The sequence below is a fragment of the Scyliorhinus canicula genome, chromosome 5, assembly GCF_902713615.1.
Source record: "Scyliorhinus canicula chromosome 5, sScyCan1.1, whole genome shotgun sequence".
NCBI classification, from domain to species: Eukaryota; Metazoa; Chordata; class Chondrichthyes; order Carcharhiniformes; family Scyliorhinidae; genus Scyliorhinus; species Scyliorhinus canicula.
The window spans coordinates 16,751,414-16,778,524 of record NC_052150.1 but is presented as its reverse complement, the minus strand read 5'-3'; the positions used below and the strand labels follow the sequence as shown (position 1 = coordinate 16,778,524).

The following is a 27,111-nucleotide window of genomic DNA, read 5'->3' as shown; positions in this document are numbered from 1 at the left end:
ACTGTTGATGACCCCTTCACGTGAGGCGAATCAAAATGGCTGAGGACTGAGGTCTGTTATCATAGAATTTGCAGTGTAGAAGTGGGCCATTCGGCCCATCAGGTCTGAACTGGCCCTTGGAAAAAGCACCCTACTTAAGTCCATACTTCCACCCTATCCCCGTAACCCCACATTACCCTTTGGACTCTAAGGGGCAATTTAGTGTGGCCAACCCACCTAACCTGCACATCTTTGGGCTGTGGGAGGAAACTGGAGCACCCGAAGGAAACCCTCTGGAGGAGACCAAGATGGACCATCCAATCGGCAATTGAAGCTGAAGATTATTGCGAATGCTTCAGCCTTGTCTTTTGCACCAATGTGCTGGGCTCCTCCATCATTGAGGATGAGGATATTTGTGGAGCCTCCTCCAGCATTCTCAACTGGATGTGACAGGACTGCAGAGCTTGGGACTGATCCATTAGTTGTGGGATCGCTTAGCTCTGTCTATCACTTGCCGTGTAGGCTGTTTGTCTTGTGCTGTAACTTCAGCAGGCTGACACCTCATTATCTGGTATGTCTGATGCTGCTCCCGGCATGCCCTCCTGCATTCTTCATTGAACCAGGATTGGTGGTAATGGTAGAATGGGGAATATGCCGAGTGATGAGGTTACAGCTTTGGTTGAGTACAATTCTGCTGCTGCTGATGGCCCACAGCGCCTCATGGATGCCCAGAGTTGCGAGATCTGCTCTGAATTTATCCCATTTAGCACAATGGTAGTTCCTCACAACATGATGGAGGGTATACTCAATGTGAAGATAGAACTTGGTCTCCACAAGGGCTGTGGTGGACACTCCTACCAATACTGTGATGGACAAACAAATCTGCAGCAGAAAGAACATAGAACATAGAAAAATACAGCACAGAACAGGCCCTTCAGCCCACGATGTTGAGCCGAACTTTTGTCCTAGATTAAGAACAAATTAATCTACTCCCATCATTCTACCGTAATCCATGTACCTATCCAATAGCTGCTTGAAGGTCCCTAATGTTTCCGACTCAATTACTTCCACAGGCAGTGCATTCCATGCCCCCACTACTCTCTGGGTAAAGAACCTACCTCTGACATCCCCCCTATATCTTCCACCATTTACCTTAAATTTATGTCCCCTTGTAATGGTTTGTTCCACCCGGGGAAAAAGTCTCTGACTGTCAACTCTATCCAGTCCTCTGATCATCTTATAAACCTCTATCAAGTCATCCCTCATCCTTCTCCGTTCTAATGAGAAAAAGCCTAGCACCCTCAACCTTTCCTCATAAGACCTACTCTCCATTCCAGGCAACATCCTGGTAAATCTCCTTTGCACCGTTTGCAAAACTGCCACATCCTTCCTAAAATGAGGCGACCAGAACTGCGCACACTACTCCAAATGTGGCCTGACCAAGGTTTTGTACAGCTGCATCATCACCTCACGGCTCTTAAATTCAATCCCTCTGCAAATGAACGCTAACACGCCATAGACCTTATTCACAGCTCTATCCACTTGAGTGGCAACTTTCAAAGATCTATGAACATAGACCCCAAGATCTCTCTGCTCCTCCACATTGCCAAGAATCCTACCTTTAACCCTGTATTCCACATTCATATTTGTCCTTCCAAAATGGACAACGTCACACTTTTCAGGGTTAAACTCCATCTGCCACTTCTCAGCCCAGCTCTGCATCCTATCTATGTCTCTTTGCAGCCGACAACAGCCCTCCTCACTATCCACAACACCACTAATCTTCGTAGCATCTGCAAATTTACTGACCCACCCTTCAACTCCCTCATCCAAGTCATTAATGAAAATCACAAACAGCAGAGGACCCAGAACTGATCCCTGCGGTACGCCACTGGTAACTGGGCTCCAGGCTGAATATTTGCCATCCACCACCACTCTCTGACTTCTATCGGTTAGCCAGTTCGTTATCCAACTGGCCAAATCTCCCACTATCCCAAGCCTCCTTACTTTCTGCATAAGCCTACCAGCTAAGAAAATTCAGCAAAACTGGGTTTCATAGAAACAAGATTGAACCAACGGAGAGGCAATGAATACAGGTTGGCCGAGACAACAGTAATACCAGCAAAATCACAAACATGAGAAAAATGACATAGAATTACATAAAACTTTACAGCTTTACATTCTGGTCTATGCCAGTAATTATGTTCTTGGGTGGGATTTTTTGGCTCGGTGACTGGAAATTCACGCCCGAGGTCAACAGATCTTTAAATGTTCCCCGTCCCGTCCGTGGCGATCTTGAGGCAGACGTGGCTGAAAAATCCAGCCCCTTATTTCATCGCAACCTATCCGCTTATCCTTCGATTGCTCTCTCCTTTACGTAACTATCTAGTTTCCCTTTAACCATATCTGTGCTCAATTGCTTCAACCACTCAATGTGGCAGCAGGTTCCGCATTCTCCACATTCTCTGGGGTTTAAAAACACAACGTTAAATCTTTCTGTTTTATCTTCGGTGATTTAATATCGCTTTTGTCTTTCAACAACATTCTTTGATTTTTTTTTTCTCTGTCTCTCAAATTTCTTCGACTGAAATGAGTTGGAAACTGAGGTTGGATCGTAGCAGACAGAAAGCAAAAGAGAGATGGACCAGTGCTGCCTCTCACGTCCCTCTGACATGGTTCCTGAAAGGAAATTGTTCAAAGGGACAACCCCTGTCAATTTTACTTTGTTCAAAGGTTGTATGAAATGTCGACATTTATATGCTATGGTTCTTTCTTGCACATAAAAGGCTAGTCACACGCTACCCATTTTCAATCAAGCACTGCATAATGATTTTTCCTGGATCCATTGAGGAAAACACTCGCCTCAGTAACTTTAGGTGTCTATATGGAAATCAGTCAACTTTGATCACATATAGCTTTTATTAGCTGCCATCATGCCTTTTGAAAGAAATCATACTTTCCATCTGTGCTTCCCGTCTCTGTTGATGATCTATGGAAAATAAATGTTCTTTTGCCTCATTGTCTGGCTTCATCACCTTGTTGTTGTTAATTGCGAGCAGACTTCATTAAAGTTTTTAAGCTGCTTGTTGACACCAGAGCTTAATTGACTATTTCAAGAAACATACCTTCTTCTGACAAAGGTGTTCTTGCAGCCAAAGTTCACAGAATTGTTACAGGACAGAAGGAGGCCATTCTGCCTGCACCAGCTCGCCGAGTGTGCAACTCGCCTCGTGCCATTGCCCTGCTGCCTTCCCTGTAACCAGAACATTCTCCCTTTCTGGGTGACAGAATGGTGCAGAATGTTCATGAGCATCAGGTCACTGAGGGGTCGCAAAAGGCAGCTCGCTCCCCATGAACAGCTGATGGAGATACACTCTTGCTCCCAGATTCGGTGAGGCTTCTCTTGAAGTGTTTCTCAATGCCCTCCACCCCGAGGAGGGAAGGAGAAGTGTTGGGCCAACCCTAGGTGGCAGGAAAATCCCAGAGATTTTGAGCACGAAAATCTAGCCTGACACTCCAGTGTAGTACTGAGCAAGTGCCGCACTGTCAGAAGTGCGCCGGGGACTGGAGAGGGGACAGTGAAGATGATGGGCCTGTAGGTTGGTGAATGTGAACATTGCTGCGCTATTTCCATCTTTATTGCCTGGGTTGTCATTGAAAAAAATCATTTGAGACAAGACCTTTCAATGCACGCACCTTCTGATCATAGAGAACATTTTACAGAGAAATACGGGAAATGTAATATAACTGTCTTTATACCAGCTTTTTACATGTAGCTTCTACATGTAAATGGTAGCTTGGACATTGATGCCACATTAGATAAGATTAGTTCATCCACAAAACCCAATATATGTTTGACCCCTGTGATGCATCTTTTATGCCGGTGGAATTAAAATGCCAATTTGTTCAATGGAGTTGGGGTGGTCAACAGTTACAATTGGTTTGAGTTGTGATATGAAGTTTGTGGCATATCCTATTGATAGCCTGGTTCACATTCAGCTCAGTGAGGGGGGAAATCTGCCTTTCCATCCACAGGAGATAGGGCTGAAAGGCTAATATAACAGAGGCAAGTCAATTTGAGATAACAGTGTGAACAAATATAGCTTTTTATTTCAAGGTATTTTAAAACGTCAAGTACCAAAGTTCAATTTATACTGTAAAACCAATAAAAATTAAACAAAATTTGGTGTTTTGACCGTAAATTAAAAGTTAATGGGGGAGGGGGGATATTCCATTCTGTGCCTTAAGTCCCACGGTGGGGTCAGGAACTGGGAGTGTTGCGGCAGTGAAGGGTGATGGGAATCTGCATCCAGTCGTGCCATGCTGGCCTAATTAATTATGCAGTCGGGGGTTACCCAATGTTTTGCGTGCCAGGGTGGGATGGACGGCAAGCACCCCGCTGTCACATCCGGGAAGCATATTGAAAAGGCCCCTGACACCAACTTACCCACCGTTGAAGGAGGAGGTGATCTGGCGATCACAAGGTGCTCCAGCCCCCACATTGAGTGACGTTCCTTCGAAGTCCTGCTCAATGCAGTGGAGGCCAGGAGGGGAAACCTGTACCCCAAGGATGGAAGGAGGAGGGCAAACTATCAGACCAAACCTGTATGGGAAGATGTCTCCAGCCACGTCATTTCCCAGGGCCTCCACTAGACGATTGCTCTGCAACGTAGCAAACAGAGGAATGAGCTCATTCACTCCGCCCGAGTAAGTGAACCGCCAACTGTTCCCACTCATCTCACTGAATGGTAGAGGTGACTGGGCCTCAATGGGCCTGCGCATCAAAGAGCCACTCAACATGGTAAGGTGTGTCTCATATCTCGTCTGCAGGTGGAGAGGACACTGTGGGTCCCAGACCCTTCCAGATAGAGAACTCCGATGGCGTCCGGAAAGGGGTACAGGGTTGGGGGAAGGGGTTAGGCATTGAGGGCACGAGTGGTAGAGTAGAAGTATTGACACTCAACTAGTGGTTCATCACTTTGTGGTGGGTTCAAATCCCACCATGACAGATGGAGAAATTTCAATTAAACAAAAATGTAGAATTAAAAGTCCAATGATGACCATTGTCGATTGTTGCAAAAACCCACCTGGTTCACTAATGTCCTCTAGGTAAGGAAATCTGACAGCCTTACCTGGTTTGGGCCTACATGTGACTCCAGATCCACAGCAAAGTGGTTGAAATGGCCGAGTAAGCTATTCAGTTCAAGGGAACTTATGGATGGACAACAAATGTTGGCCCCTAGTCAGCAACACCCAGAAGACCGTAAGATACAAGAGCAGAATTTGGCCATTCGCCCCATCGGGTCTGCTCCGCCATTCGACCGTGACTGATACGTTGCTCATCCCAATTCTCCTGCCTTCTCCCCATAACCCCTGATCCCCTTATTAATCAAGAAATTCCCTGTAGGTTGTTAGCCAGTGTGTGGGGGGGAGATTGGCGGTGAGGCGAGAGTGGGCAGGGGGAGGGGGAGGAGGCGACCTGGCAGTTATGGAGGATGAGTTTGGTCAAGGACGGGGCAGAGGGCCATCTTGGGTGGGCCCGATTCAGAGTGGGGATGGGGGGGGGTGGATCCTAAGGATAATGATGGTTGACTTTGCGGGGAGGGCAAGCGAGGGCAGGCGGAGGCCACCGGGGAGAATTGTGACATGGAATGTCTGCAGGCCAGTTAAATGATCCTGGATGTTTGCGGATTTGAAAAGTTTGAGAGCGTGGGTGAATTTCTTGCAGGAGACGCATCTCCGGGTGAAAGATGAGATGAGGTTGAGGAAGTGATGGGTGAGGCAAGTGTTTCACTTGAAGTCAAGGTGGGGGAAGGGGTTGCTATATTGTTGAGCGAGTAAATGGGGTTTACGGGGGCCAGGGAAGTGTGGTGCCCAGGGGAGGAAGTTTGTGATAGTGAGCGGGGTGCTAGTGGGAACTCTGGTGGTGTTGGTGAATGTGTATGCACCCAATTGGGATGATGCCGGATTCATGAAGAGGCTATTGGGGGAGATCCTAGATTTGAACATTCACCAGCTGATTACTGGGGGATGGGGAGAGAGATTTCAATTGAGCAATGGAGTCAGGGGTTGACAGGTCGAACCCTAAGTCGATGGGGAGGCCGAGAATGGCCCGTGAGTTGGGAGAGTTTATGGAGAGGATGGGGATGGTGGATCCATGGAGGTTTGGGTACCCGGGAGAGAGGGAGTTTTCTTTATTCTCGCATGTGTGTAGGGTTTATTCCAAGATTGACTTTTATGTGGTGAGCCGGACGGTGCTGATGGGGGTGGAAAGTGCGGGGTACGCGGGAATAGCGATTTTGGACCACGCCCGGCACTTTCTAGACGTGAGACATCGTTCGGGTTAGGCACAGAGCCTGGGGTGGAGATTGTATTTGGTGCTTTTGGCTGACCAGGTGTTCTGTGGGACGTTGATGATGGTGACGATGATTAAGAATTATGTGGCGCTCTATCAGATGGGGAGGAATTGGCAGCCACGTTTCGGGAGGCCTTGAAAGTGACGGTCTGGGAGAGAAAATTATTTGGGCCCACAAGGATAGAATGAGGAGGGAAGAGCATCAGCGACTGTTGGACGAGATAGTGCAGTTGGATAGGTGGTACTCTGTGGCCCTCACAAAGGAGCTGTTGGCGGAAAGAAAGAAGTTGCAGGAGCAGTTTGACCGGTTGACGATGGGTAGGGCGGTGGGTCAGCTGCGGCGGGTGAGGGGGTCCAGTATGAGTATGGGGAGAAGGCGGGTCGCATACTGGCCAAAAAGCTGCAATGACAGGTAGCGGCGAGGGAAATTCTTCATGTGATGGCGGAGGGTTTGGGGGGGGGGGAGAGTGGGAGGAACGTTATGTCAGATCGGAGAGGATAAACAAGATGTTCAAGGCCTTTTATGAGGAGCTGTATAGGGCCGGGCGGAGCACTCCCACCCTGTCTAAGAATGCTCAGTGTCAAAACCAAGACTATGGTGAGAGGTGTGTCGACAGGGTAGAGGTGGCGATCTCGAGTGAACATCTGGCAGCTGGGACTATAGATTCCTCCAAGTCCAGATCCACCTGATACAAACCTGCAACTTCTTCTGCCAGTGAAACCTTCCGCCTCTGGGGTTCCAGATCTTTCTGGAAAATGAACTTCTGAAGACACTGCAAGGTGTGAAAGGGCCATTTAGAGACACACTGTAGTGTTCCTTCAGATCTATTGGAACATTAGAATCACCCCCTTCAGTACTCCAGTAACCCACACAGTGACCAGCCTGGTGGATGCCTGTAGCTGGGGCTTGAGGTGGAGTCATCAGCCGGAGAAACGGCAGGTATACCTCCATGCCCATACTCTTTCATATCTGCCCAACAAAAGCATTAGCAGGATAGTCTGCACCTGGCAAAGGCACTATGATAACCCCCAGAAAAGCAGACATTTCACATGACAAATTCAATGCTGCTGGTTGTATATGAATTGGGTATGGAGAGAATCACACTCCCTTACGTTCAAGAAATGAATTGTGTCAATGCACAGTGACATGGATACTTATCCATTGCTTTTGGAGGACAATCGCACTGTTATCCAACTGCTGTCATATCAGAGCAAAATTGATTCCCAGTTTTTCTAAAGAAGGAATCGATCACTTGGTGAATACAAACATGCATTGCAGCTTATTGATATGATACAAGCCCCTGCTTGCAGCCTGAAAGAAGCCGCTGGCTCAAAAGTTGAGAGCTTCGCTTTTACCAGCACTGGCAGAACTGTTTGTCACTGGAAAATCTGGGTTGAGATATGCAATGCTCTCTGTTGGGCGTACCAGGATGCTCAGGGAATGTAGTGTTAACAAAGAGCATCAAGCTGAGTTATTAAACAAAGCTGATTTATTTTACACTACTAAATTAAAGATTCTAACCAGTCAACAAGGAATAAGTTATTAAGTAAAACAATATGATATCTCTTACAACAGAACTCTATGCCCCGCCGGCAGGATTCTCCATTTTGCTGGCGCCCGGGAGTTTCCCGACGGCGTGGGGCTGCCCCACAATGGGAAACCCCATTGACCGGCCGGCGTAACGGAGAATCCCGCTGTCGGGTCGAGGCAGAAATGTGGAGCAGCAGAGCGGAGAATCCAACCCCTGATCTCTCTAACGCCGCACAACCTTCTCCCAGAATCCCAGAAGTCACATGATATTTATATCACTGCTCCTTATCTCCATCTGGTGGTGAGAAGTATTACCTTATTGTTAACCCCTCGTATTCCTTACAATACACATATTGTTACAAGATGGTGCTACATAAGTTCCCTGAGGCACTTAGACACTCAGTTATGGCTTTCTACAACCCCCTGGCCTTACAAACACTATTGGGCGGGATTCTCCAGCCGCGCCCACCCGGCGATCAGAAATTGCCGCTTAATGTCAATGGACCTTTCCATGGTCTGCGTCCCGCCCGTGGCGATCTTGCAGCGGGTGGGGGGGGGGGGGGGGGGGGGGGGGATGGGAAGAATCCAGAAGAGGAAGCAGAGTTAACATTTCGAGTCCATTTGTTAGCATTAACTCTGCTTCCTCTCCTTACAGATGCTGCCAGGCCTGCTGGGTTTTCCTGGCACCCTCTGTTTCTTGTATTTTGCTTATGGTAAATAAAATGGGATCCCTGTAGGCAACCCCTTGGTTTCAATGTATTGTGGTGGTGGGCAAATTGTGTAGATTACTGAAGATTCCCTCATTCTGGCCATTTGCAGAAGATACCAGCAACTCACCAACTAAAAGCAACATTAAAATCCGTCAATAAGTGGCGATAAATCAGCAAAGGTTCGAAAGGTAAAGATCCGCTTTGGATAAAGCAAGTGTACCAGGATCCACTGGCTATGAACCTCATTTATACAGTTGTCAATGTGCACACTATCCAACAGAAACGGTACTGTTGAGAATTCCGATGTGTCCAATAACGGCGTAACATCTACTATAAAAGAGATAGGTACTTTAAACATCATCCCTTATTCTGCCAGCAATTTTCTCAGAACAAAAGCAGGGTGTAAAAATGGGTCCACTAAAGATTTCCCCTCAACCACTGTTCCCAGATGCGACTGAAAGTAATGGGAAAATTGGGACCATTTCATTTGACACACCTGGGAGTTTTGTTGTGGCAAATTGTTGCAATATCCTCCCTGCTCTAATTAGATCCCTAATAATTAGTTTAGTGACTCGCTACATTTGGAAAGACCACTATAATTCAAAGCAATTAAGCTGAAAATTAATCCCCTCAAGTGATCCATTCAACACAAGTCGGCAAGGTTTTTAACCATCAATGGAGAAAATTATTTAAGTCACGGTTGTGGTGTAGAGGTTTTATAAATATTTTCCCGATGACAGAGGAAGCTACAAGTAATGAATGATGTAACAGGAATTGACAGGCATGTGAAGCTATTCCAGTTTGTTGAAATGTGTGTTCACCAGTTTGTTTTCCGAGTGGCATCTCTACCTCTCACACTGATTTGAACCTCAAACTACCTTGTGCGAATAGGCTAGTTTTCACATTTAACACATCTCGCATTTAAAAAAATAAGATGAAATATTAAACACTGAGTGGCATAAGGGAATAAGCAGCTTGTGTGTGCCCTTGAAGTGTCAAGACTACAGATTGGGTTCTTTAATCAGCACATAGGAAGGAGGTTTTTATCTCCACTGCTGATCAATGAGTTGTGAGTCTGACCCCATGCGATGATTCATTTGGTCAAATCTGTAGGAGTGAGATGAGAGTGGAGGAACGGTTAAGAGTGAGGTGAGTAACATCAGAGTGAGAGGAGGAGGAAGAAAGGCTGAGGGTGTGTAGGTGGTAGGAAGACGACGGGTAAATGGAGAAGGAGTGGATGGGTGGGTGGGAATGGGGAAGCTTTGGAAAATATAGCCTGCGGCTCTCAGTTACTTCTCTTTTTCTCACCAGGCCAGCCCAGGCTTCACCACATCCTGTTAGGAACCCCTTCTCTCCCAGATGTCAAGACAAGTACGAAGGAAGGCAATGAAGGGACAAGCAAAACGATTGACAAAAAAGCAGAATTCAGAAAAAAACTCAAGACGATAAAAGAGACGGGTAAGAGAGGTACCAAATTTGCTGACTTGTCAGATGCCATGTGTGGTATTTTTAAAGGATAAGCTTGCAGATCACGAAGGCACAAACAAACAAGAGCTTTATTGGACAGGTGTTTTCTCACAGGCGGTGAGGACACATTGCCAGTTTGCCCGCACAAACAACCAATGTTGTAATCAATACATCTTGTGATTGGACTCTTAAAGTGACCTTGTTCCAATGAGATATTCATTATATAAGAAACCATGCACCTTGCATCCCTTTGGCACAAATGTGACACGACAGAGGTGTCACAGGTAAGTTTGCTCGCGTTGTTATAGCTGGGGGTGGGGGATTGAAAGATTTGGGAACGGACTGGGTAAATGGATTCAACCCGGGTGGAGGGTAAGTGCTGGGTTGACAGGTCAATGTCTGGTGCCCGTGCCGATTGTGCGTGGCTCACGTTCTGCTCACCTCAAAACCCCATGCAAGGGCAAAATGAGAATGGCAGCAGCCAAAGCCGGAGCTGAAACCACTGCCCTGCTCCTGCCGAGCTTAGAAACTGGCCCCGATTTCATCTCCTTTTTTAAAAAAAATAGACAGGCGGGTTTATAACATGGGTTTGCTTTCTGTACAAAATTAGTATTGTGTTCTGTCTTTTTACGTCGATGCATCATTTTACAAAGATAAATCTGACCAAGTAGTTTCAGTCTGTAAGCATTGGCCTGGGCAATATGTTACTTTCTGAGATGCCGGGAAAATGTGGATTCTCAGAATGTTATTTGGTGTCAATTGATTAGCCAGAAGAATAGATACTTTCAGTTTGTAACAAGCCCAGAATGGCGTTGCCAAGCATGAACAAATCTATTGTAGTCAAGACTGAACCACGGGAGTTTGTTTCAAAGAAAGGTTTCTATCTGGGATGTTAACCTATCTTTTCTGTTCTCCGCTGCTGCCAGACTTGTTGTGTGTATCCAGTATTTTCTATTTTAATGGCAAATCATTTTGCATCCACCAATTAAGGCCTCGAGAGGTGGGGAAACCTCTGTACTAATTGAAATGATGTCCCTCTTGCCCTCTTTGCAAAGAGGAGCCATATACAGAGTGGCAAACTGCCATTCTCAAGTGTTTTGTTTTAATCACATTGCTACTTAGCTCTCAGAGAAAATGGAATTGGGTTTAAACTCCCTCGGTGAGTCACAGACAGATTCTGCTTGTATTGTGTGCAAGAGATTCCTGACTCGAGGCAAGGGATTGAGTGAGTTTTTTCTGACCTGCCTTCTTGTAAAGTGAATTGCCTCAGGCAGGTGTGAGGTGGGGCGGAATACTCTGCGGAGCTAACACTTACCCCATCAGCATCGAGATTGCAGTCTGCCATGTGATAAATGGAACACACACAGGAGCTTTTCTGGCCTGTCAAAATCTGAAATGGTCAAACTAGACCGCTTCAAAAGCAGCCTATATTCACAAGAAGCATTTGAAATGATTTCCTTCAATCCCTTGAATTCTTCAAATATCTTGGGTTATAGAATCATAGAATTTACAGTGCAGAAGGAGGCCATTCGGCCCATCGAGTTTGCACCGGCCCTTACAAAGAGCAACCCACTCAAGCCCACGATTCTACCCTATCCCCGTAACCCAGTAACCCCCCCCCCCCACTTAATCTTTTTTGGACACTAAGGGCAATTTATCATGGCCAATCCACCTAACCTGCACATCTTTGGACTGTGGGAAGAAACCGGAGCACCCGGAGGAAACCCACGCAGACACGGGGAGAACGTGCAGATTCCGCACAGACAGTGACCCAAGCCAGAATCGAACCTGGGACCCTGGAGCTGTGAAGCAACTGTGCCAACCACTGTGCTACCGTGCTGCCCAAAATCAAAAGAGGGAGGACAATGTGCAGCTGTCTGTGAAGGTGTGAAGTTGAAAGCGAGACTTTCCTCATTTCTCTAGTTCCAAGCTAAGCTGTATTGGGTCGGCAAGATCAGGGGATGTGGGTTTCACGTTCTGGGTTTTTTCTGTTGGATGAAACAGCATTTGCAGGTGTGAAGTGCCTAACGTCGGTTTCGGGGATAGACATTCCATGTTGATACTTTTGCCTCATTGCCAATATGCCAGGCAGTGCACGGCTGGGAAATAATGAGTGTGGACTTCCGGTGGCGGCTGTGGAATGAGTGGCCGCACATTAGGTGACTCCTGCCTGAGGTCAAATCTTTTGGTTCTTTCTGCCCGTTTTACGGGGAAGTTGCAGATGGAAAAAGTGGGAATACTGAAGAGCAAGGTCTTCTCCTTCAGTGGGGAATGTTGAAAGGGTACCAGACGAGGAGTGTGTCAAATAAGGGGCATTCTCCAGACCAGGAGGCCTCGAGTGGCACAGCAAGGAAAAGATGGCAGAGGGACCTATGGTGTCGTTGCCCGCACAATGGCCGATGGAGCAGTTGGTTGAATTTCTTGCGGCCGAGTTTAAGAAACAGTGACATGCGGCCTCAGAGGACCTGGCAATGGTGGCAGATGCCCTCCCCGATGTTCCGCCCCCGATGGCCCGGGTTCCCGACCACGCAGGTCGCGTGTGGTCTGCGTTTATGTAAACACGGCGTGGCGGCTGCGGACTGTGTTCAGCGCCACCACAATCGGACGGGAGCCGTGCTGCTGGCCGGGGGGGGGGGGGATTCGGCAAGGGCTGGGGGGACTGGTGGGAGATGTCCAGGGGGTGGCGAAAGGGTATCCAGGGTTACATTACTTGGCTGGCCAGGTCCACACGCCATATTGTACAGCACGACCGCTGCAGGTTGTCACCACGCGCATGGCGGGCACAGACCTGGCATTTATCAGCCGTTTGTCAGGGCGGCGGGAGTTTTATGTAGCGCGACTGGTAGCCCCCTAGCCGGGCGGAGCATCAGTGCGGGGCGGCACCGACTTTTCATTGTCAAACTGGACACTTCCTCCGGACATAGCCTCAAAATCGGGGACTCCAGCCCTTGGACTCAGAGATTGAGAGTCCAGCCCGTGATTGTTATGAAGGAAACGCACCAGAGGTGAAAGAACATATGAGGTTGAGGAAAGGTTGGGTGGGGTAAGCATTCCCTTAGGCGTTGTTATAAAGGTGAGGGAGACTGCGGTGTTAATAAGTAAGATGGTGACATTCTCGGAGCATAGCTTAGTGGGGGATTCAGGGGTTAGATACGTCATGGTGAGTGGGAGATTGGAGAGATGCTCGGGATGTTGGTGACTGTCTATGCCCCCAACTGGGATGATAAACGGATTTTATGAAGCTAGAGTTGGCAAAGATTCTGGACCGAGACTCGCATCGGTTGATTATGGGGGCGGGGGGATTTTAACACCGTTCTGCATCCGAGGCTGGATCGGCCGTGTCCCAAATCTATGAAGGTGTCAGCAAGGGAATTGTTGCTGTTCATGGAGCGAAGGGGGAGCGGATCCCTGGTGGTTTGGGTGACCAAGAGTGCAGGAATATTTGTTCTTCTCACGTGTGCATCGGGTGTATTCCTGAATCAATTTCTTTGTTTGTTGTTGGCGAGGGTGATTGGGGCACAGTATTCGGCGACTGTGGTGTCGGATCATGCACCGCATTTCATAGATTTGTGTGAGGAAAAGGGGGCTTCCAGCGACAGCAGTAGAGGCTGGATATGGGACTGTTGGCCGATAAGGGGGCAAATGAGAGGTTAGCGGTGGCTATACGCACCAATGTGGGAGGTGCTGAAGGTGTTAATTCGGGGGGAACTCATTTTGACTAAGGCACAGAGTGATAAGGTGGAGCGGTTGGATAGCCAGAGGTTGGTGGAGGCCATTTTGGCTGTGGAGTGAGGCCTGGGGGGGGGGGGGGTTTTGAAAGTGAGGAAAAAGTTCCAGATGGAGTTTGAACTTTTACCTACCGGGAAGCCAGTGGGACCGTTGTGCCGGATTAGTGGGGAGTTTTACGAGCACGGGGTGAAGGCCAATAGGCTGCACACTCATCAGTTGAAGCAGCAGGCAGCGGTGCAGGACATCGGGCAGATAAGGGACGGGGACTGGGGGAGGGGGGGGGGGTGCGCAGGGTGGTCACTGAGCCAGGTAAAGTGAATGGAGTGATTGAGGCCTTCAATCGAGGACTCGTCAGGTTGCAGCCCCTGGGTGGGGGACCTGGACATGAGGCGGTTCTTGGGTGGCTTGGAGGGGAAGGTGCAAGGGATGGGTCAATGCACTCTTGGAAGGCCAGGGTCTGGATAATTCGCAGCGGAATTCTATAAAAGATTATACTGAGTCGGGGCCTCTCCTAGTGGAAATGTTTAACTATCCGTTTAATACGAGAGAGCTTATCGGCACCAGCTTTAATTTTGCGTATTTTAAAGATCCAGAGGAGTGTGGTGGTATCATCCGATATCACTTTTGAATGTGGATGCAAAGTTGCTGGCTAAGGTGCTGGCAACGCACATGGAGGATTGTGTGCGGGTGGCAGGATGGCGCACTGGTTAGCACTGCTGCCTCATGGTCCGAGGACCCGGATTTGAACCTGGCCTGGGTCACTGTCCGTGTGGAGTTTGCACATTCTCCCCGTGTCTGCGTGGGTCTCACCCCACAACTCAAAGATGTGCAGGTGTTGCTCGTTCTGGGTGAGTGTGCTTAACACTTGATTTGGCTCTGTTTCGTTACTTAGCTCTGGAGTCGCCAGGTATCATTAAGATACCGCCACAAGTTTCAAGGTCAAGTTCAAAACAATAAAACCATACACCAATTAGTAAGTTCAAACAAATGAGTTTATTATAGTACAATTATAATCTACTCATGCACACGCTAAGATGACTAAACTATTCCTACCACTAAATAAACCAATACTTATCTTAAAGGAACTGCCGGATCAGGGGACAAGGCCTCTTGCTCTGCACTGGTCTGCAGACTTCAGGTTGGTACGGGTTAAACAGGGGTCAGGAGTGTCTATCTCTGGTAGCGATCGTTGTGAGACACTTACTTGCTGGCGGCTGCTGTCCCAAACCTCTCCTCTCTCTCGGTCAAGGTCTTCTTCGGTAAAAGGCTGGTCGAGAGGGCTGGTCCAGAGAGGAGGGCTGGTCAAGAAGAACAAACTAAGTTTGGGACCTGTCTTTATAGGTCCTAGGGCTTCGTGCCCTTTTGGGCAGACCCTCTATCTGCTAAGGATCGATTGGGTCTCTTCCCAATCGATTTGTTTGAATCCCCCCAATACTGAGGCTGTTCCTCGGCTACTGGGCGGGCCTTCAGATGCTTTGTTTTCGAACCCTGCTGGTGCCGGGGTGTTTGGTGTCCCATACAATGTTGCAATCACTTCCCTATTTGTGTCCATTGTCCCTGGGATCGTTCCATTACCATGTTAACTGTCCCGGAGATTGCCTCGTTAGTATGCGGAATGTTTGTTTCGGTGCTGTCTGCTCTCTTAGCAGACAGAATACACATTGGCTTGGCGCAGCCTGCTTGTGCTGCAAACATTGTCCATTTTAACCTGCAAGCTTTGCGTTCCTCCATTTTGTATTGAGGGAATGGCCAACTTCGGTGGCTACACAGGGTAGGTGGATTAGCCACGCTAAATTGCCCCTTAATTGGAAAAATTTTGTACAGGGCTCCCATGGCCAGTTTATGTGTGAACAATACAAGTTTGGGATATTTCTGTCTGCCTTGGGGAATGAGGCAGGACTGTCCACTGTCCCCATGGCTTTTTGCATCAGTGAGTAAGCCATTGGCAATGCTGCTTAGGGCTTCAACTGGGTGGAGGGGTATAGAGAGAGGGGGGATGGAGCATTGAGTGTCCCTGTGTGCAGATGGCTTTCAGTTTTATGCCATAGTCCCGGTGGATAATATGGATAGGACTATGGGGGTATTGACAGAGTTTGGGGCATTCTCAGGGTATAAGGAAATGCTTATGAGGAAAGGTTGATGGACTTGAGGTTGTTTTCGTTAGAGAGAAGAAGGTTAAGAGGTGACTTAATAGAGGCATACAAAATGATCAGAGGGTTAGATAGGGTGGACAGCGAGAGCCTTCTCCCGCGGATGGAGGTGGCTAGCACGAGGGGACATAGCCTTAAATTGAGGGGTAATAGATATAGGACAGAGGTCAGAGGTGGGTTTTTTACGCAAAGAGTGGTGAGGCCGTGGAATGCCCTACCTGCAACAGTAGTGAACTCGCCAACATTGAGGGCATTAAAAAATTTATTGGATAAGCATATGGATGATAAGGGCATAGTGTAGGTTAGATGGCCTTTAGTTTTTTTTCCATGTCGGTGCAACATCGAGGGCCGAAGGGCCTGTACTGCGCTGTATCGTTCTATGTTCTATGTTCTATAAGCTTAACGTGGGACAGGGTGAGATTAATGCTTGGATGCAGGGGAGGGGATTGGAGAAGTTGCCATTTTGGCTGGTCAAGTCGAGTGTTCGATATCCAGGAATAAGGGTGGTGCATAGCTGGGCTGACTGTATGAATTGAATTTGGCTAATTTGATAAGAGGGGATGAAGGTGGAATGCTCTCCCTCTTTTGTTGACGGGGAGGAGGATGGTCTTACCAAAATTTCTGTTTGTCTTTCAGAGTCTCCCGATTTTTGTCTCTAGGTCTTTTCTTTCTGAGGATAAAGAGATTGATTTCAGTTTGATATGGGTGGGCAAGGTACCTCGGGTTTAGAAGGTGTGTTTGGAGATCGCCAGGGGAGGGGAGGATTGGCTTTGCCAAATTTGTTGAATTACTACTGGTGGCGAATGTGGAGAAGGTTCGGAAGTGGGTCGTGGGGGAAGGGTCAGTGTGGGCGAAGACAATGAAAATCGCTTATTCTCACAAGTAGGCTTCAATGAAGTTACTGTGAAAAGCCCCTAGTCACCACATTCCGGCGCCTGTCCGGGGAGGCTGGTGCAGGAATTGAACCGTGCTGCTGGCCTGCCTTGGTCTGCTTTAAAAGGCAGCGATTTAGCCCAGTGTGCTAAACCAGCCCCTATGGAGAGCTTCAGGGATTTGTTTGTGGAGTGCAGGTTTGCAGAGTTGGGAGAGTTGGTGGCGAAGTTTGAGTTACCGGTGGGGTAGTGGGTTTTGATACTTGCAAATCAGGGACTTTGTGAGGAAGGAGCTGGACACATTTCCGAGGCTGCCACCCCATGGTTGCTTGAAAAGCCTGAGGACGAGATAGGGGAAGGTAGAGTCTCCAATATTCATGGGGAGCTAATGGAGAGGGAGAGGGCCTCGCTGGAGGAGGCAAAACGGAGGTGGGAGGATGAATGTAGATGGTGTTCAAAGGGAGGCGGCCAACCGCACTCACATGTTCTGGTCCTGCCTGAAGTTGGTGGGGTTTTGGGAGGCTTTTTCGGAGGTTATGTTGGAGATTTGGGGAGTGGGTATGGCCTCCAGTCCGTGGGTGGTGATATTTAGGGTGTCGGAGGATCCGGGAGTGCAGGTGGGGAGAGAGGCCGAGGTTTGTTGGCCTTTGCCTCCCTGATAGCCCGGAGCTGGATCTTGTTAGGGTGTAGAGCTCCTGAACTTCCCAAAGCAGTTGGATGGGTGAGTGACTTGGTAAAATACTTACATTTGGAGGAGGCCTGAGGAGGAGTTCTTCTTGAGGTGGAGGCTGTTCGTCATCTTCTTCAAGGAGTGGTAGATGTCTGTGGGAGGAGTGGAGGGGTAATTTTTTTGCTCAGGGATAACTGTTGTTTTATGTCGTAAGTATAAGGTGCGGCATGTGGGGTGTTAAGAGGGATGGAGCTATTTGTTTTGTACTATTGCAGGATAATAGTTTCCTGTGTTTTGTATATAAATTGAAAATGCCTTGAATAAAAATATTAAAAGAAAATAATGACTGTGCACGTCCTCCACCATATTGCCCACCGTATTGGACAGCAACTTTGAATATTAGCATTTAACTAATATTTAATTAAATCCCTGCTCCTCGACCAAACCTCTTTGTATCATTTGCCTACAAATAACAATGAACGTCGTCAGTCTCACCCTCATTTTGACAGAGGTTTCTGCCCCATGTATTTTCCCATTAATCTCCCATTAGATTTGCCACAGAAACATAAGTATTTTCATCACAAATATAAGTATCCTTTTAACTAGGTCATAGACATTAATTACTGTCAATCGACCTCTCTGGCACTGATAAGTGACCAGTGCATGTGTGGAGTCTCAATCTATCAGGTTTTGGAATTGCAAACAGATTAGGAATGTACAAGGGCAAGTCTAACTCGCACCATTGTGCTTGGGTTAATTGGTTCCATTCCTAAATATAGAAAACATAATTATGAAATAAAGAATGTTTAGTTATGTTATTAAAGTGTATGGAATTCCCTTTCATTCTCATGGAATATTCACTAATGAATTATTTAACTCACCAATTTTTCATCACGAAGCTACATTCTGTGTTGCATCTCACAGGTTGTTCTTCAATGGATGTCACTTCCCACTCTCCTACGTTCCTCTCGCAATAACACCCCTTTCCACTTTCAAAGCCACAGTCTGTATCGCAACTGCACAATATATTTCCGAGTCAGAATGGTGTGTGGCCTGAAAGGGGTTCTGTAGGTGGTGGGGCTGCCCTTGTCCTTCTCGATGGTAGCAATCGTGGTTTTGGAAGGTGCTTTCTCAGGAGCCTTGGTGAGTTCCTGCTGCGCATCTTATAGATGGTACATGCGGCTGTCACTGCATGTGGAGGGAGTGACTGTTTGTGGATGGGGTGCCAATCAAATGGGCTTCTTTGTCCTAGGTGGTGTGCAGTTTATTGAGTGCTGTTGGAGCTTCACTCACCCAGGCAAGTGGCGAGTACTCCATCATGCTCCTGACTTGTGTCTTGTAGATGGTGGACAAGCTTTGAGGAGTCAGGAGGTGAGTTACTCACCACAGGATTTCTTGTCTCTGACCTGCTCTTGCAGCCACAGTATTTATGTGCCGTGTCCAGTTCAGTTTCTGGTCACTGGTAACCCCCAGAATGTTGACATTGTGGGATGTAATGATGGTAATGCCATTGAATGTTAGGGGGCAATGATCATTGCCTGGCAATTGTGTGGAGTGAATTTTACTTGCCTCTTGTCAACCCAAGTCTGGATATTGTCTATTTCTTGCTGCATTTGAACATGGACTGCTTCAGTATCTGAGGAATCACAAATGAAATGAAAAAATGAAAATCGCTTATTGTCACGAGTAGGCTTCAATGAAGTTGCTGTGAAAAGCCCCTAGTCGCCACATTCCGGTGCCTGTCCGGGGAGGCTGGTACGGGAATCGAACCGTGCTGCTGGCCTGCTTGGTCTGCTTTAAAAGCCAGCGATTTAGCTGAGTGAGCTAAACCAGCCCCTATAAATGGTGCTGAACATTGTGCGATTATCTGTGAAGATTCCCACTTCTGACCTTATTATGAAAGGGAGGTCATTGACAAGGCAACAGAAGATGGTTGGGTGTAGGAGGCTACCCTGAGAAACTCCTGCAATATTGTCCTCAAATTGAGATGATTGACCTCCAACAACCACAACCATCTTCCTTTGTGCCAGGTACGAGTCCAACCAGTGAGAGGTTCCCCCCTGATTCTCACCGACTTTGCTAGGGCTCCTTGATGCCGTACTCGATCAAATTCTGCCTTGATATCAAGGTCAATCACTGTCACCTCATCCTCATTTTCCAGTCACCCATCAAATTGTGCCATCCTCTCTTTCCATGACTTTACCCATTCCACTCCTTTAGTTTGGTTTCTGGTATTGGGCAGGATTCTCCGCCCCGCCCTGCCACATTTCTGCCTCACCCTACCGGCGGGATGCTCCGTTACGCCAGCCGGTCAGTGGGGTTTCCCATTGTGGGGCAGCCCCACGCCATCGGGAAACCCCCGGGCTGCCGGCAGAGAATCCTGCCCATGTCTCTACAACTTGAAATGTCGACATGCCTCTGTTTTTAAACTCAGAGAACAAGTAAGTGGTTTTCTTGCCTCTTGGAGAGTTCGTCACCCTTCAAACCCATCTATTCCATCTTCTGAACCATCCAAATTGCAGTTAGCACCTTTGTACAACAAATAGCAACCATCTTCTTTGTTTAACCACTGATCAATTTAAACTGTAGCTTCCTGCCTCGAGTTTCAAAGGGGCACGAGATGAAATGAATGCCACGGCGAATGCGATTTTGCTGCTCGTCTACATACATATCGGTTCCATTTCTCTCTTGTTGCGACCAATCAATGTTAATCCTCACATTGGGATCTCTTCCCTACATTTTGGGAAGCTGCTGACCAGTCTGCTTATTCCTGCATTTCCACTCTCTGGAATGTTTGAATATTCTAATCGGACAATGACACCCAAGATGTTCTGACTTGTGTCAGCAATCTGTGGGTTTAAACATTATCAGCTTGAATGACTCATAGTGCAGGATGATTAATCTGGGTAAGCAAGATATACCAGTTTGCCTCTACTGTATCCCTAGGCTTCATTCATATACTATTCTTCTTTAAAAAATATTTTTATTCATGTTTTCCACTTTGTAGAATACAAAACAACAAGAAAGTGTAAATACGAATTACATGCATAAAAAACAACATAAAATAACTCTTCACAAAACCTAACCCCCCCCCCCCCTCCCCCCACTGCTCTTCTCCCCCCTTAACAACTAACGGTGACCAATTCCTTGAAGTAAACAATAAACGGCTGCCATCTCCAATAGAACCCCTCGATTGCTCCCCTCACGATTGATTTTCTCGCAGTATAAGAACTCCATCAGGTCCCCCAGCCACACCGAGGCACTGGGTGGAGATCGAGACATCCATCCCAACGATACTCGCCTCTGGGCGATTCTCGAGGCGAAGGCCAGGACATCGGCCCCGCGCCCGTCTGCAAGTCCGGTGACACCCCAAATATGGTCCAGCTAAACCTCCAGAATTGCCGACATGGTGCTAAAAAACGAGACCCAAACCACCCACAAGCTTGGGACAAGTCCAGAACATGTTTGTGTGTGGTTAGCTGGACCGCTTGAATGGCGTTCGCACCTGTCCCCCACTCCTGCAAAGAAGCGACTCATTCTGGAGTTGGTCAGGTGGGCCCTAACCTGAAGTCGGATCAAACCAAGCCTCGTGCATGAGGATGTGTTGTTCACCCTGCAAAGGGCCTCACTCTACCACCTCATCCTCTAATGTGGCCCCATCTTCTCCTCCCACCTAGCATTGAACTCCTCCGCTGACATTGAATCTTCCGTCAAAATCCATTCGTAAATACCGGAAATGCTCCCTCCTCTGACCCTGTGAGTGAAAAAAAACCATCTCCATTAGTTGGCGGTGCCATGGGGAATGTCGGGAAAGTAGCAACGTTATGAACCCCCCCCCCCCCTCCGAATGTGGCATCTAATCTTGCCAGCTCGGTCGGATAGTTAGCACAGCTAGGAGCCAGCTTCGACACTGACCCCAATTTAAAACGTTGGCCAAATTGTCTCCATATTGTCAAACTGGAAACAACCACTGGATTTGACATCTTTGGACTGTGGCAGGGAACCGGAGCACCCGGAGGAAACCCACGCAATCATGGGGAGAGTGTGCAAACTCTACACAGGCAATCACCCAAGGTCGGAATAACTGTGCTAACCACTGTGCCCCCGTGCCATGGGGGTTGAAAAGTATTTGCGGTAACATTAACCACTGTCAAGTGTCGTAAAAACCCATCTGGTTCACTCATGTCCTTTAGGGAAGGAAATCTGCCGTCCTTACCCGGTCTGGCCTACATGTGACTCCAGACCCACAGCAATGTGGCTGACTCTAAATTGTCCCCAGGGATTGGCATTAAATGCTGGCTCAGCATGAACAAATTTAAAAAGTAGTTTAGGGTAATTTGAGCACGTATAGAAACTGCAAGTGGAACTCTGTATCAGGAAGAACCTCTTCACACTTTCAGTCACTGAGGTTGACATTTAAAACAATAGATATTATATTAGCTGAAGCATTGAGAAAGGTCAGTTCCGGTTTAAGCAGAGGCACTGTTTTTGAGATAAAGATGAAAGTAGTCAGTCTGGATCATGGAACTGATTCTGGAAGGTCCATTGGCTGAATAACATATTCTTGGATTGGATTGGATTGGATTGGATTGGGTTTGTTTATTGTCACGTGTACCGAGGTACAGTGAAAAGTATTTTTCTGCAAGCAGCTCAACAGATCATTCAGTACATGGAAGAAAAGGGAATTAAACAAAATTCAAGAAAATACATGAGAATACATAATAGGGCAACACAATATATACAATGTAACTACATAAGCATTGGCATCGGATGAAGCATACAGGGTGTAGTGTTACCTATATTCTATTGCCCCCTACATTCTTATGTTTTTTCCTATTTCATAGTCTAGAGATTAAGAGAAATATATATATATATATTTATATATATATATGTATAGTTGCAGTGTGCTTACATCAGAATACCAGTGCAGCTGGTCTTAAAAGGGAAAATTAACACAAAAGAAACTATAACAGTTTGCACCGGCAATAAGGGAAAATCAACATCAAGTCAATCCTTTTTAATAATTGATCCTTTGAGACAATTCAAAGAGCATCTTCATGACTTATTCATTGCCATTTCCAATTCTCCCTTCTCATATATGCTAAGGCGAAACAGAAGAACTACCATTTTGTTCACCATCGATGAGGCTGCAAGAATCACATGGCTACATGAAGTAGGCCATTCGGCCCATCAAGTCTCCTCCATCATTCAACGAGATTATGACTGGCCTGCAATAATAATCCTCAACTCCACTTTCCTACGAGTTCTGATACTGCCCCTAAAAGGTGTACTAAAGTTTCCCAGTGATAATTGAGCACATAATTAAAACAAAACAAATTGTATTAGTTATGTCTCCATTTTCTTTCATGAGGATTATCACGAGAGGTAAAGGGTGTTCTAAACTCTTGGCTATATCCTGGCAGTTGCCTGTCTGTTGGGAGTTCAAAGTGTCATGAGACATGTTTGTGTCTATGTCGGGCTGTTATTGCAATGATGTGACGCGTAGCATTAGTCTTATTCATGAGTGAGTGGGCATTCCGGAGACCATGTGAAGAAGGATAATCGTGACTAATCTGCAAGACAGAGTTTAAAGAGTCATTGTAGATGAGGTCAGCAGAACAGGGAAGGTGATTGGTGAGATTAGCACCAGTGGGCACATTGGATGGGACGGCCAGTGAGGGAAGAGAATGGGGCAGTTGAGTTGTTGTGCTCAGGTTGCAGTGAAGAGTGCCTCAATAAATCCTTTGGAGCAAGGTGAAAGAGGCAGAAAGGATAGCTCTGGGTGTATTCAAGGACAATTCAAACCGGCCTAATGACAATCATGAGTAATGATTGTCTTTCTTCACATCTGTTCACTCATGAACAAGACCATTGTCACTCATCACATCAGTGATGACAGTCTGCCATTGACACAAACATGTCTCGTGACACTTTGCCTCTTACTGAAGTCTCCTCAATGGGATACATCTTTCACTAGATACCTGCCCAAATCATTATGTGTGGTCCATATCAAATTATGCCTCGGTCTTTTCCACTAATCCTCTGGTACAACCTTCTCCTTGATGCACCTCAGCATGTCCCACTCTTTGCATCTCTTCAGTAAAATTTACATTCACTATCATTCCTCCCCAATACTCACCTCACGTTCTTACAGAGATAACCTTCCTTATGGCCTATCTCAGTCACAATATGGAGTAACTCCTCAAGATCAGTGATTACAATCGCCATCTCAAATTATCTTGCTTTGACAGAATCACAGAATTGTTATGGTGCAGAAGGAGGCCAGTTGTTCCATCATGTCTGCATCGATTCTTCAAATGAGCATTACGACTTAAGCTTCCTCCTCTTTTCCCCCGCACCCCTGCACATTGTTTCTATTCGAATAATCATCCAATGGCCTTCCAAATGCCTCAGTGGAACCTGCCTCCATCACACTTCCAGACCGTGCATCCCAGACCTAAACCACTCGCTGTGTGAAAAAGTTTTTTCTCACATTGTATTTTCTTCTTTTGAAAATCACTTTAAATCTGTTCTCAATTTGCTCTCGATCTTACACAAGTGGGAACAGTTTCTCCCTATCAACTCTGTCCAGCCTCCACATGATTTTGAACACCTCTTCAAACCTTCTTGCAAACCTCCTCTGCACTCTCTCCAAAGCATTCACATTCTTCCTGAAGTGTTGCACCCAGAACTGTACACGGTACTCCAGCTGAAATCTAACTAGTGTCTTATATGATTTCAGCACAGCCTCCTTGCTCTTGTAGTCTATGCCACTCCTAATAAAGCCTGGGATACTGTGTGCTTTATTAACTACTCTATCTGTCCTGCCACCTTTAATGACTTATACACTATGCATCTGGTCCCTCGGCTCCTTTAAGGATGTTACCCCTAATCAGTGGCGTGCAGAGGTCTGGTGATGCCCGGGGCAAATCTTGATTGTATGCCCCAAAGACTCAAGTATAAGGCCTAATATACTGAGAAATATTATGAGAAAGGAAAACATTTTGAATATATAAACACAGATGAAACATGAAATAAACGCTTTATTCGATTTTAATATAAATCAATCAAATTTATTAAGTTCTTTTCCCCAAATGATACCTCCTGTCACAAAACACCTGAACTACTTCACTTTTTACATCAGCTGTGAGAAATTCTTTTTCAATGCTTATTAAAGCCAGGTTGGTCAGTCGCTCCTGTGACATAGAAGACCTCAGATATGTTTTTATTAATTTCAGTTTTGAAAATGACCTTTCACAGCTTGCGACTGAAAATGCGATTGTAAGCAGTAATCTGTATGAAACACACAGCGTCGGAAAGACATCCCACCCATACTGCAGTAAAGACTCCAGAGCATCTTTAGGATCAGGGGGAATTCTATTCCCTCCAGCTCGAAGGAGCATCACAAAATCAATAATTTTGTCCTATAACTGAATTGCAACCACATCATTGTCATAATAATTTGCAAAGTCTGAACATTCCTTTTTTAATTTCTCTCTTTCTTGTTCATCTTCAATCACTCCTGAATTCAAGTTCAGAAGAAAAGAAAATCGGTCACTGAGTCTTTGAAGACGGACACTGCGGTCTTCAATTTCAGTTTTTAATCTGTTCACAATCTCTACCATTACTCTATTCATTTCTTCTTGTGCCGTCAGTCCACTATCTCTTGCTGACTCTCCAGGCATTCTTCTTCTTCTCCTTGTTCGTGCAATTGGTATTCCCCAATTTTGACAATATTCATTGGCTAAATCTATTGCATTGTGGATAATTTCGTCATTCTTCAAATTCAAGATATGAATAAGTCCTCTCAGACCACAAGAAGCTTCATGGAACCCCATTTTCGGATCCTGCAAACGTTTTGAGACTTTATCCACTGATGATAAAACTGAGTACCAAAAATTTAATAAAGCTATAAACGGGAACTGTTGAATAGAATTCAGTAGCGATCCTGCATCAGGTTTAGTTTCCCTTGAAAATTCTCCTTCCAGCAGGTGTTGAAGGCTTGCAATAACGTTGTCACACTCTTCATGGATTACTTGCACAGCATCATGGCTGGAACTCCATCTTGTGTCACACTGTCTTTTCACAGTCCGAGTGACAAATGATTTTAACACTTCCCAACGAGAAGTAGATGAAGAAAAAAAAGTAAAGAGTTTTTCTAGAATGCCAAAAAATGTAACAACAACAGGTTGCACCTCACTTGCATGGACACAGGACAAATTGAGGCTGTGGTTCTCGCAGTTCACAAACACAGCTTTTGGGTTAACTTCAAGAATTTTTTGTTGAACACCACCTCTCACTCCAGCCATAACTGCTGCGTTATCATATGCTTGACCACGACAGTCATTCATGGAAATTTTGTCGTCTTCCAATTTTTCCTGAATTTTATTTACCAGGCTGACTGCATCTTTCTTGTTGACTTGAAAAAATCCCAGAAATGTCTCCTTTATTTCTACTTTTCTGTTTTTATCAATATGAACGTAACGCAGAATTTCAGAAACCTGATCTTCATGGGCAATATCTGGAGTTGAATCCAGCATTATACTAAAATATTTTGCGTCCTTAATTTCGGAAATTATATTTTTCTTGACAGTTTCACCAAGAAGATTGATTATTTCGTTTTGAATTCTGTTGGACAAGTAGGTGACACTTTTTGGTTTCTCTTTCCCTCTCTGCAAGTGTTTTGCTAAGATGTCATCATATTTGGCCAAAAGCCTGATTGTTGCTAGAAAGTTTCCTGTATTTTCACTGACTGTCTCCCCTGGCTCTGATAACCCAGATATTCCTTCTCCTCGATGTCCACGATAGGCCAGATTCTGTTTTGCCAGAAAGGATATAACCTCGACAATCCGTTCAGTTATAGCTTTCCATCTTTTCTTTTCAGCAGACATTTGCTGTTGAAGTTCAGCATCTATCGTAGTTGAATGATGGAGTCGAACTACGAGGTTCAGGTATTCCCTCATGTGAGCTCTATGAGAAGGGCTTTTCTCATGGTCAAGTATTGTTGGATTTAATTTTCTCCAAGTGGAGAAACCGTCTTCCTTTCCAAAGTTTGACACAGACGACAAATGCTCCTTTGAAAACAAAAAGCAAACAAAACAGTAGCATGCTTTCCGATATGGAGAGTATAACAACCATTTTCTCTCCACAATTTCTCCGTTTGTGGAAACTTTATCAAACCACTGTTTGGAAAATGATCTCCCATCCTTCTCAGCAAATGGACCACTTTTATTCTGATATCTTTCAGGGCCATGTTGTAATATTGTCATCTTCAAATGATCTGGAATCGGTTTCTTCAAACAGCCAAAATCGCTTCTTTGCAAAAATATGCTAAAATCTTCTTTATTTTCTTCACATGGATCATCATCCTGACAACGAGACTGAGGAGAGAGAGTATTATGTTCTGACCGAGCTGAATACGTATCAGAAAAATCCTTCTCTGCACCCACATCATCTTTTACTTCTCCAGGTTCTCCTACTTCTTCTTTACTTCTTTTTATCCATGCATCTAATGCCCCTCTTTGATGGGACTCTTCTTCGACTCTGGCCCTCTTTTTTTTCCTGTTCTGTGCTCCACTCGGTTGTACACGAAATACTCGTAACATTTCATTTTCTATCTCAAAAACCGTAAGACGCATGAGAAAATGG

The 27,111-nt window shown here is 46.1% G+C and overlaps 1 protein-coding gene across 1 annotated transcript in view; it reads left to right on the top strand.

Annotated features, from left to right (window-relative positions):
- Window positions 1-27,111, top strand: part of LOC119965581 — a 154,722-nt gene that overhangs the window by 37,015 nt on the left and 90,596 nt on the right. Inside the window, exon 2 of the mRNA XM_038796373.1 lies at window positions 9,887-10,033. Coding sequence (XP_038652301.1) covers window positions 9,887-10,033 — 147 coding nt within the window. The remainder of the gene's footprint in view (window positions 1-9,886; window positions 10,034-27,111) is intronic.